General features: G+C 41.8%; 1 protein-coding gene across 1 annotated transcript; it reads left to right on the top strand.

Annotated features, from left to right (window-relative positions):
• Positions 1–10,437: 10,437 nt before the first annotated feature.
• LOC145800769 (uncharacterized) lies at positions 10,438–11,082 on the top strand. Its single transcript, XM_082890504.1, has one exon. The coding sequence runs from the start codon at positions 10,438–10,440 to the stop codon at positions 11,080–11,082; it is 645 nt and encodes a 214-aa protein (XP_082746630.1).
• Positions 11,083–12,219: the final 1,137 nt, after the last annotated feature.

Here is a 12,219-nt window from a genome sequence, read left to right as displayed (position 1 = left end):
TAGCACTTATTCTATTCCTTGTGTTTCCCATACGATTGGATAATAAGGCTTCAAATATCTGCCATTAATCTTTTTGGGATGTACATATTCATTCAAATTTCTCAAATGGTATGCTTCAAAAGGCAAGACTCTATGAACTTGATATGGTCCTTCCCAGTTAGGTGACCATTTGCCAAACTTATGGCTTTTAATCCCTATTGGGAGTATTGTCTTCCATACCAGATCACCTTCATCAAAGCCAATGTGTTTGACTTTCTTATTATAATTTTTGGCTGCTTTCTTCTTTTGAAAAAGAATGCTATTTAATGCTAGAATTCTAGCTTCATCTATACTTTCTAACTCCAAGCACATACTCTGATGGTATTGCTCAAGATCTAACTGGTCTTGGTATCTCACCCTCAAAGACTTAACATTAATTTCCACAGGTAGCACTGCATCATGCCCATATACTAAGGCATAAGGAGTGATTCCTGTGCTTGACCATGGAGAAGTCCTATAAGCCCACAATACATCCAATAATAAGTTATGCCAATCCCTAGGATTGTCTTCCACAACTTTCTGTATTCTTTTTTTCAAAGACTTATTGGATGATTCGGCTTGAGCATTGGCTTGTGCATAATAGGGAGTGGAATTAACATGCTAATTCCAAACTCTGCCACAAAAGGCTTTACCATTTTCCCATCAAATACAGTCTCATTATCAACAATTATAGTCTGTGGGATACCAAATCTATGCATTAAATATTTAATGAATCCAATGACTTTAGTCTAGTCTACAGCCTTGTATGGCTTAGTTTCAACCCATTTAGTGAAGTAATCAGTGGCCACTAAGATGAAACAATGATGCTTCGAAGAGGGTGGGTGTATTTTCCCCATCATATCCATGGCCCATCCTCTAAATGGCCAAGGCTTCACAACTGCATGCAGGTCAATCATGGGCACGTGCCTTATTGTGCCATGCTTTTGGCATGCCTGGCAACCTCTTGCATATTCTATGCAGCCTTTAAGGATAGTTGGCCAATAGTAGGAATGTCTTCGAAGCAGCCATCTCATCTTCACACCAGGCTGATGAGCACCGCAGATGTCTTCATGAACCTCAGCCATAGCTGTCAATGCTTCCTTTGGACTTAAACATTCCAACAATAAACCATCTCCCCCCCCCCCCCCTTTTGTAAAGAGTATTACCATACATTATATATTGCATAGACTGCAACTTAATTTTTCTGCTGGCTTTCGAAGATGGGCCAGCCAGACACTGCATTATTAGATGCCTCTAATCTTGTTCTGGTAAGTCATTATGATTGACTTCCAGGACCACATTCCTTTTATTCAATGGTGGTATTACTTTCTAATATGTTGTTTAGCTTATATCCCTTCGAGTACTATCCCTTCTCTTGAAATTCAAAACTTTCTGAGTCACATCATTAGGTTTATTATTCAAGAATCTTGGGACATGAGTTACATTTGCTACCTGAAATTGAGAAAGCAGATGTAATGCAACAACATAGTATGGCAACATACTTATACTTTGACATTTGAAAATCCCTTTCACCTGGTTAACTACCAATTGAGAATCTCCAAACATGTTAACTGCATGGGCTTGTAATCCAATAAGTATTCCCAGTCCCATTATTAAGGCTTCATATTCAGCTTGATTATTGGAACAAGTAATTTCATCCACTCTGAAACCATGCGTGGTTTCTACTCCTTGTGGTGAGTTAATTATTACACCAATTCCAGTTAAACCATTGGCTTTTGATCCATCGAACCACATTTGCCATGGTTCAATACTAGCCACACCAAGTTCCATTATCTCTTGGCTTTCTGTTTGACATGGATGATCTGCCAAAAAATTAGTTAAAACTTGTCCTTTTACTGCCTTTTGGGAGACATATTCTAAATGAAATTCTGATAAAACTAGTATCCATTTTCCAATTCTTCCCCTCAACATGGGTCTAAATAACATATATTTAATCAAATCTGTGGTTGCAATTACCAAGACAGTTGTAAGCAAAAGATAGTATCTTAACTTCATTGCAGCAAAATATAATGCAAGGCACAACTTTTCTACAGCTGAGTATTTACATTCACAATAATTTAGAAACCTACTAAGGTAATAAACAGTTTGTTCCTTACCTTCTTCATTGCCTTGGGCTAAGAAAGCTCCCAATGAATCCTCTGCTGGAGCTATGTACAACTTCAAGGGCTTATCACCCTTTGATGGCATCAGCACTGGAGGGTTGGCCAAGTAGGCTTTGATTCCTTCAAAAGCAGTTTGATGCTCTGCTGTCCACACAAATTCCTCCTCATCCTTTAGCCCTAACAAGGAAGAAAATACTTTAGTTTTCCCTGCAGTATTAGAAATGAATCTTCGAAGAAAATTAACCTGTCCAAGGAACTTTTGTAATTCTTTCTTACTTGATGGAGGTCTGGCTTCAATGATGACTTTGGCTTTATTCTGGTCAATCTGTATTCCTTTGTTGTGTACTACATAGCCCAAGAAGTTTCCAGATGATACGCCAAAAGCACACTTAAGAGGATTGAGTTTCAACTTAAACTTTCTCATTCTTTCAAAAGCTGCTTCTAAGTGAAACAAATGTTCCTCCATGGATTGGGATTTCATTACAATGTCATCAATATAACACTCTAAATACCCTCCAATGAGGTCATTGAAGATAGTGTTCATAGCCCTCTGATATGTAGCCCCAGCATTCTTCAGGCCAAATGGCATTTTAACCCATTCGAATGTGCTAATATTCCCAGGACATCTGAATGCTGTCTTATGGACATCCTCTTCTGCAACACATATTTGGTTATAACCAGAGTGCCCATCCATCATTGATAAAATTTGATGCCCTGCTGAACTGTCTACCAACAAATCTACTATAGGCATAGGATACTCATCTTTTGGAGTTGCTAGATTTAAGTTTCTGAAATCGATGTATACTCTAATTTTACCATTTTTCTTAACTAGAGGCACAATATTGGATAGCCATTCAACGTACCTGGCTGTCCTAATAAATCCTACCTTGAGAAGTCTAAGAATTTTCTCATTGACTTTCTAAATCACTTCTGGACTCATTCTTCTTGGTTTTTGCTTGTATGGCTTGAAATTAGGCCTCACAAGGAGCCTATGTTCTACTAATGACCTATCCAATCCTGATAGTTCATTATAAGACCATGCAAAACAATCTTTATATTTGTTCAAAACAACCAACAACTGGTCCCTGTCAAGAGCATTCAACCAAGCACTTATATAAGTGGGCTGTTGTATAAAACCTTCTCCTAAATTTACTTCTTCCAAGGGGCCTTGTATCTGAGAACTTACTGATGCTCCTTCTTTGATTCCTTCTGACTTCGAAGCAATCCCCTTGCTTTGTTCTGCTCCCAGCTTCTTTGATTCAACATCTTTACCCTCCTCCTCATAGACAAAGTCTGTCCACAAGGCTTCTTCCTCCTGTATCTCTTGGACTTTTGTTTCAATGTCCAAAGCACAATATTTATCTAAGGCCAAAAATCTGACATGTTGCTGTTCCTTCTTACAATCAATCATCATGGCTTCTTTCTCTTTCTCTTGCTCTTGCATTTTCTGGACTATTAATTTTACATCCAATACTGAGAACTGAATTAGAGCCAAAGACCTGGCTTCTTGGGTTTCATCTATTTGCCTACAACCAGGCATCATTGTCATCCTTAACGACAAACTCTTCATCAACACTCTCCTGGACCAAGTGCTTTAGGTGTGCAAATTCTTCATCAGCCGTCACATCGGCTGATCCATCAGGTTTCTCAGTATACTGAGTGGTGCCACTCCTTCAGTATATAATTTGGCCTCAGCGAAATCTGCACAAGCTATGAAGGGTTGAGGATCTGCATTGATCTCCTCCGTCTCTCCATTGCACAAGGCCATCATGATTTTCTGATGTAAAGAAGAAGGCACACATTTGTTGATGTGAATCCAATCTCTTCCAAGTAAAGCATTATACTTAGCATTGCTGTCGATAACGAAGAATGTTGTCATGCAGTCCCTGGTTCCCACACTCAGGCTGATGGGCAGAATACCTTGGGCCATCTGTTTGTCTCCAGTGAAACCAGCAATGGTTGTACTGGTTGGAATTAGTCTGGGGTTCTTCTTTCCTAGTTTCTTCAACGAAGATTTTGGAAGTAGGTTTACTGCTACCCCGTTATCCACCAGCACCCGATTCATCTGTATTCCATCAAAGAAGGCTACAAGGGGTTGACATGTTGTGTCATGGACGTCGTGGGATACTCAAAAGGGTATGAGAGGTTAATATTTACCTCTTCCTCACTCTCGTTTTCTGTTTCCATTGGTGTGGCTACTTCAGATTCGTCTTGCACCATACTTACGTGTGAGTCTTCACTGGAGACTGGAATTAGGTCAATTTCCTGACCTTGGTTTTCATCTTCAGCTTGAAACTCCTGTGGTAATATAAGCACCATATTCACTGACACCGGAAGAAATAAGCCAAATTGGACGACTGGCTGTACCTGCTTTCCCTCTTGGTCAACCTGTTCAATTACTTCAGAAGCGTCCTCCATGCTGTATTCTGGCACTTCTATATTAGTAACTTCCTTCGAATGGTCCGTTTCTGTTGGTTTTTTGACCAAAAATGTCTGTTCAGCCATGAAGGCTTCAAACATTTCTTCCTCAGCCATCCCCCTCCTTTGGCCTGGGACGACTTTATCTTCTATCAGCTCGGCAAGGAACTCCAAGGTCCGCTCTGCAACTAGCTTCTTGGCGACCAAGATCAGCTCAGCAAGGAACTCCAAGGTCGGCAAGCAAGGTCAGCTCAGTGACTTGTTTCTTGGCGAGCAAGATCAGCTCGGCAAGGAACTCCAAGGTCAGTGAGCAAGGTCCGCTCCGCGACTTGCTTCTTAGCAAGCAAGATCAGGTCGGCAAGGAACTCCAAGGTCGACGAGTAAGGTCAGCTCGACAACTTTCTTCTTGGTGAACAAGATCAGCTCGGCAAGGAATTCTAAAGTTGATTAAAACCATCAACAAACCTCTTGCCGAGCAAAATTCGCCCTGCAAGGAATTTTGATCTTTTGGGCAAAATGATTGTTAGTTGCCCCTTGGACCGCACTAAATCCGCTTTACGAGGCAAAAATACAATAATTCTCAAGAAAATGGTCTACTTGATTCATTGCGCCAATGGCAAAAAGGGTTACAAAAATTGAACTAAGAACAAAACTTTAGATTGGCAGAGTTCGATGTTCTGGAAATGGATCGGCCATTTACATTCTGTGAGTTTTATGCCCCTTTTTCTCGGCTTTCTTGCAGACGTCTTCCAAAAACCGAACTCCCTATATTTCTTCCATGGTGGTTTTCATGGCCATCATCTTGTCCGACTACATGAACCTTTCACACTACTCTCTTGTTCTCTACTACCGGACTTGTCATCACGGTAGCTGCGGCTGCATCGTCTTCGACTCGGATGTGCTCATTAATATGTTGCATGAGTAATTCCATGGTCGACAGTTGATTCATTGTGAGCGAGTCTCTTAGTCGATGTCCAACAGAAAGAGCGTGCTTATACTAAGTAAGTGCAAGGTTGGTTGGGCAATGAAGGATCTCATTGAAAGTCTCCCAATACTTAGCGCGCCTTTAAAGAGTCACCTGGCTCCATGTTTACTCTCAAGAGATGGTCAATTTCCTTGGATGTTTTGGCATTTGTCTTAAATCTGGTGACAAATGCCTTTGCCAACTGTTGCCACCCCTTGATGCTCTTCTATGGCAGCCTCTCGAACCATTTTAGGCCCAACTCGCCTAAACTCAATGGAAAAACAAGGCACGTAAGTGCATTATTTCGCCTGTGCCAGCCATAACCTGCCGAAAATGGCTTACGTGCATATATGGATCAGTCTTTTTTGTCATAGAGCGTGAACTTTGGTTGATGGAACTCGGGGGGAAGCGGTGTGTTCTCGATCTCTATGGAAAAAGGGGTGGCACTCAGCCTTGCCAACTCTTTGTCGGGTGGCACGCATGCCGCCAAGCGTGGTTGTGGCATGGCGACCTTTTCACTGGCTCGCCCTTTAAGGACCAGCCGCTGCAGTGTAGGCACCCTCTGTGCCTCCTGCCGGCGAGCGCGCTCCTCCAACACATCCCTCAAGTCTTTTGAATTGTCGGAGCGAGAATATCTCAACGTCGTCATTGGGCGTGAGGGGTGGTAATTGCTTTCCTGCGTACGAGATATCGTCGCTGGTGCGACATAGTCTCCAGCTCTAAAGCTTATCGTGATGGAGAGTGAAGGGGTGCGACGTCTATTAAGCCTGCCGAAACGGCGAGAATGGGCGTGCTCACTGTGGTTTCCCACTCCAGCGACGCCCTTTCCCTTCATCTAGCGTCTCATGGCCTCCATCTCCGTCGTCATTTTCTTTATGATGGTATCTTGGTCTCTCAGCTTGTCTTCCAAGTGTTAAGTGTGTGAACCTCGTCGTCGGCGACGCCCTTTTAGAATGACAGAGCGCCCAAAACTCCTTAAGCACTTGTCTTACGTATCCTTGGGAAGTCTTTGTGCGAAGGTCTCCAAATCAGCCATCGTTGGAATGGCAGGCATGCCATCTCTGTGCCGAACAAACTCTGGCGTGATGCCATCGATGGCGAACAACGGAATGTCGTCGTGGTTCGCTATAATAAATAACTGGAGAAGCTTGGAGGACAAGGTTTTGTCTGTCGAATTCCCACAGACGGCGCCAATTGTACGGGGAGCAAATAGCCGTTACCACCCGTACTCCTCGCGTCTAAGCTGCACCTTCCTCCGTTCAACCTGCGAACACAACGAAGTTGAGCTACCCGGCGGTGGGTTGCCGGAAAACCTCTCCGACAGTCAAGTCATCACACACTCAAAGAGAGAGAAGACAATGTGTTAGTGTTTCTCTCACCAGAAAGTGTTTCCTGCCCAGTATGGGGGCGTAATCACGCTTATATACCTTCTACGTGTGCCTCTGTGTCCATTTTCCTTTTGACGGGTGGACCTGCTCTCCTATCCCACTTTTCCACGTGTTAGCGCAAATACAGCTAAACACCACCTAACCAAACCGCCAAACGGCTTTGGCGCGAACGGACAACTCGATGCCGCCCCCTCTTCCTACAACCGCACTACTTCCGAGACATGCAATGCTTTGAACCGAGCTCTGTTATGACCGAGCTCGGCTGCCCTCCGTTGTGACATGCATTACTTTCACTGCGACTCAGCCGCCCTCCGCTATAACCGAGCTCCTGCTCGGTTGGATTGGTCTGAGGAGGATCTGACCCACCTAACTCAGCGAGCAAATAAAGTGAACCGGACCCGCAGTCCGAAATTACCCTGGCCAAATCGGACCTGGGCCTTGACCGAGCGCACTACCACCGGATTAGCCCAACCCAGCTCAGCCCAAACTTTCCTGGCCCAATTTGCCCGGCCATTACCACGGCCCAAAGCCAGATTATAAAATCTCCCTCTCAGTGGAGGTGATTGAAATGATTTAATACATCTTTATCAAATGTGCTTAGACACTTATTAACAAAATTCTTAATTTATATGGACACTGAATTATTAATACAATCTCACAATCAATGCACTAACAAATGAGGCGTTGAAGTCTTCGTACGGGCTTCCATAGATTCATAGCATCTAAATGACTTAACCACAATTGATGTGGTGCGTCTACTTTACATTTATTGGCTAAAGTAGTGGAAAAAATAGGGAGATCTAATATTTTTGTTAGGTTTTTGAAAAATAACTTAACAAATATTAAGTAATAAATGATGTGGAATAATACTTCAAAACCACTTAATAATCACTCCAAGAGAGAGAGTGTGTGTGTGTGTTTTGTTATATTGTTTGGAATTTATTTTTTTAGTAAGTTTTTTGCTGAATTTGTTCAAAAATTTTCCAAAAAAAAAAAAAAAGACTCAGAATCTACTTGACTAGATGAATCAAAAGGGAGGAGGAGGGTAAAAAATAGTTCAACTTTTTTTAGTATTTTTTTTTAATCTTTAGTGAATTTTTTGGATTTTTAATTTTTAATTTTTAATTTTAATTTTTTTTTTAAGATTCTTTTACAGTAGATTGGTTGGAAAATTTTTTTAAAAAAAATTATACAAATTTAGGGTGGGAAAAAAACTAAACTAACAAAAAAAAAATATTTTAAAAATGTGACTTCTTTAACTGTATGCCAAAGGAGGCCTTCAAAATCCGTAAACTTGGCATTTTTGTTTCGTTAAGTCTCTTAATCAACATTTTTTAATCTATGGAAGTGTAACACCACTTGACTTGTTTGGCACAATTTATTATAAACTAAAAGTTGATAATAATAATAATAAAAAGATCGAAGTATTCGTCTCTCAACTTCTAAATAATTAATCTTTTTAGCTTATTTAAGATATTTTTATTTAATAAATTGTAAGTAAAAATTATACCAACCAACCTAATACAAACTTCTGTAATTAAAAAAAGTTATAAGCAACTAAAATAAGTTGCACTAATCAGTGCACTGCCATGTTTTATGTGATACGCAGCACAAAGAAAATCAAAAGCAAAGAGGTCTCAGAGGCGGAGGAAATGGTTATGGCTAAATCCCTACCTCATCTTCCTCCCTCTCACCGGTAGAGAATGTTGCCCAAACCTCACAACTAGAGGGCCAGAAGCAAAAATCGTTTAAAGACGCTTTACCAGCGCCTAAAAATAATGATTTCTACTTTGATGAGGCCATGGACTCCTTTTCAGTGGATGAGGAAGATGCCAAGGGTGACACTCGCATCCATGACGGCAACTCTCAACAGACCGAGTCAGGTGTTCCACAAATACATCTCCCTAAGAGATTGTTGGAACAAATTCGAAAGCCCTGGACAAATACTTTGATAGTCCGATTGCTAGGTAAAAGTGTTGGGTACAAAATGCTCTGCACAAGAGTAAAGAACCTATGGGGCCTTCAAGAAGAATTCAATGCTATCGATTTAGGTAATAATTATTTTCTGTTTAAATTCTCGTCCTTGGATGACTGTGCACGTGTTTATTCAGGAGGGCCATGGGTCATCATGGACCATTACCTTACTGTGTGAAAATGGGAGGCTAACTTCAAGGCATCGGAAGCCTTTGAAACAACCACAACTGTTTGGGTCAGGTTTCGGAGCTTCCGATAGAATACTTCCAAGAGAAGGTCTTATACGCAATTGCTAAACAGATTGGTAAGCCACTGAAGATTGACATGACCACAGCCATGGCTACCAGAGGCCGATTTGCACGGGTTTGCATTGAAGTAGATCTGCACAAGCCCCTTTGCCCTCGGTTCTTATTAGGTAAGAAAAGTTACAATATAGAGTATGAATCTATCCACTCATTTTGTTTTTTCTGTGGCCGGATCAACCACCGAAAAGAGTTTTGCAAATACCAAGCTGCGAACCCTAAACCTCAAAAGACTCACCGGACCACCCCGCCGCCAGAGGAAAGCCAACTAGCCGTTTCCGGCCACAAAGATCAAGCAACGGCTAATTCTAACAACAACATCAATAACCTACAATCAACTAAGCCAGATGATGTTACCTACAGCCCTTGGATGATGGTGACCAAACGGACTCATAAGCCCACAATCCACAAGAAAGCCCAATCTACCGGGCCAAGCTCCAACACCAATAGATTCACCGAATTGGGCAAAGGTACCTAACAAGAGGAAGACAAAGCTCGTGGAAAGAAAACAACATGTTTGGGCTTGAAAAAGGAAGCCCCTAGTCCGTCCATTCCAACCCCAGTTGGACCAAGCAAGCCCACAGCCCTACCCTCACCTACATCCATTTACCCCAACTCACCAAGTCCAACATATCAGCTTCCCCCTTAGGAAAATACAACTAATGGCAAGGACACTCTGTCCCAGGTTCCTCATAGCCATTAGTCTAGTGACCTGATGCATGCTAATCCCAGTTCATCGGGTACAGACACCAAATCTCCAAAAATCTCTATGGTAGATCTTCATGAGGAAGCACCTTTAAGTCATACACCTAACCCATCACCCCCAGACATTACTTTAGTAAGTAGTGATGGACCCTTAACCACCAAATAGCGAAAACCTCCCGACCCAGGGTCCAAGCATGGAGACTGAAGAGACCACAAGGCTAGAGGTTTCATCACACAAGATGGAGAATCACCCGTTGAGCCTATTATTAGATCCAGGGAAAGAAGTAATTCACCTCGTCGCTGTGGTATGGTGGATCGAGCAGATACGGCTGAGGATAGAACCAAGCTGGAATCTCAGAGTAGAGTTCTCCAACCACTCAGTCCAGATGGCGTCCATGAGATCCAGGGACCAAGATCATAGACGGATCCGAAGTATCCTCAAGGACTTGGTTACTGATCCTCTCCCCAGCTACCCTACTATGGACTCTCTCACAATGATGTTCTAGAATTGCTGAGAGGCAGGCAATAATGCCTTCAAACGCAACATGCGTGAGCTTATCAAATTCCACAAACCAACTATCCTCATTCTTATGGAAACCAAAATCCCCTATAGTTCTATGGGTAACTTCTTCAACAATATGGGGTTTACGACTGCAACTATTGTGGATCCAATAAGAAGATCGGGCGGCATTTGGCTTCTTTGGGACACAACTCAAGTCACCATTCGAGCATCTCACGCTACAAACCAAGTCATCCAAGCTACCATCCACAAAGAGGACTATGATGAGTGGATATTATCTGCTGTCTACGCCAGCCCTAATGCCTCTCAACGGGAGGAGCTCCGGAATAACCTTGAAGAAACTGCCAACAACATGGAGAAACCTTGGCTTGTAATAGGAGACTTCAATGACTTCACCAATAGCTCTGAACGAAGAAGTTACTCCACCAGCTATAACCACAACAGAGCTCAGAAGTTTGCAGAAAGAATTAATAATTGCAATCTCATTGACCTTGGCAATGTCGGCCCCAGACTTACCTGGACTAATAATAGGAGAGGCTTGACCAACACCATGGAGCGCCTTGACAGAGCCATGAGCAATGACAAATGGAGAGCATTATTCCCAAAAGGCACAGTGAGGACACTACCTAGAACGTATTCTGATTATTCTCCCCTCATTGTTCTCACCTAAGGTATGCATCCCTCTAACCCTAAAAATAGGCCTTTGCGGTTTGAAGCTGCTTGGCTCTGCCATCCTAGTTTTTCTGATGTTGTGTTACAATCTTGGGCTAATATGAATACTAATCTTATGGGGGCTATTTCTGAATTCACTCACAATGTTAAAACTTGGAACCAAGAAGTCTTTGGTAATGTTTTTGAAAGGAAAAGATCTCTACTTGCTAGAGGGCATCCAAAAAGCCCAGACCCAAGCCTTTTCTCATAACCTTTTCATTTTAGAACAAGATCTCATTAAACAATACAACTCAACCCTTTTCCAAGAAGAACTCATCTGGTTCCAAAAATCTAGAGTTAAATGGCTCACTTTGGGCGACCTCAACACTAAATTCTTCCACATCACAACCCTCAATAAGCGCCAAAAATTGAAAATCAATTTGCTCAAAGATGATAATGGTAACTGGTTGTCCCATCCAGAGGATATCAAAACTCACATACAACTCCATTTTAGTAATCTATTTAAATAGGAGGAAACTTTTATTTTTGATCATTGGAAGGATATCACCACTACCTGGTTTACTAGAGATAATAACCAGCTTCTGCAAAGTCCTATCACTAATCAAGATATTTGGCATGCCATCAAAAGCATCAAAACTTTTAAAGCTCCTGGGTCTGATGGTCTATAAGCCATCTTCTACCATCAAAATTGGAATATTGTGAGGTCCTCTGTGTGTGCCTTTGTCCAACAATGTTTTACTACCAAAAACATACCTGCGGAGGTTAATGCGACTCAAGTTGTTCTTATTCCTAAGCTGCCTAACCCTGAAACTATTAAGCATTTTAGGCCCATAAGCCTGTGCAATGTGACCTACAAGATCATTAACAAAATCATTGTTAACAGGATTAGACCTCTGCTCCCTGATCTTATCAGCCCCAATCAGAGTAGTTTTATTCCTAGTAGAACCACCACTGACAATGTTATTATTACCTAGGAAATTATTCACATCCTTAGAAATAAAAAAGGCAAAACTGGTGGAATGGTCTTTAAAATTGATCTTGAGAAAGCCTATGACCTTATTTCCTGGGATTTTGTGCACTATACCCTCCAAGAATTTAATCTTAACCTTGATTGGATTTCTCTCATCATGAACTG

The sequence above is a fragment of the Camellia sinensis genome, chromosome 10, assembly GCF_055761805.1.
Source record: "Camellia sinensis isolate YWXY chromosome 10, ASM5576180v1, whole genome shotgun sequence".
NCBI classification, from domain to species: Eukaryota; Viridiplantae; Streptophyta; class Magnoliopsida; order Ericales; family Theaceae; genus Camellia; species Camellia sinensis.
Note: the sequence above shows the minus strand (reverse complement) of the source record. Positions and strands in the feature narration are given on the sequence as shown.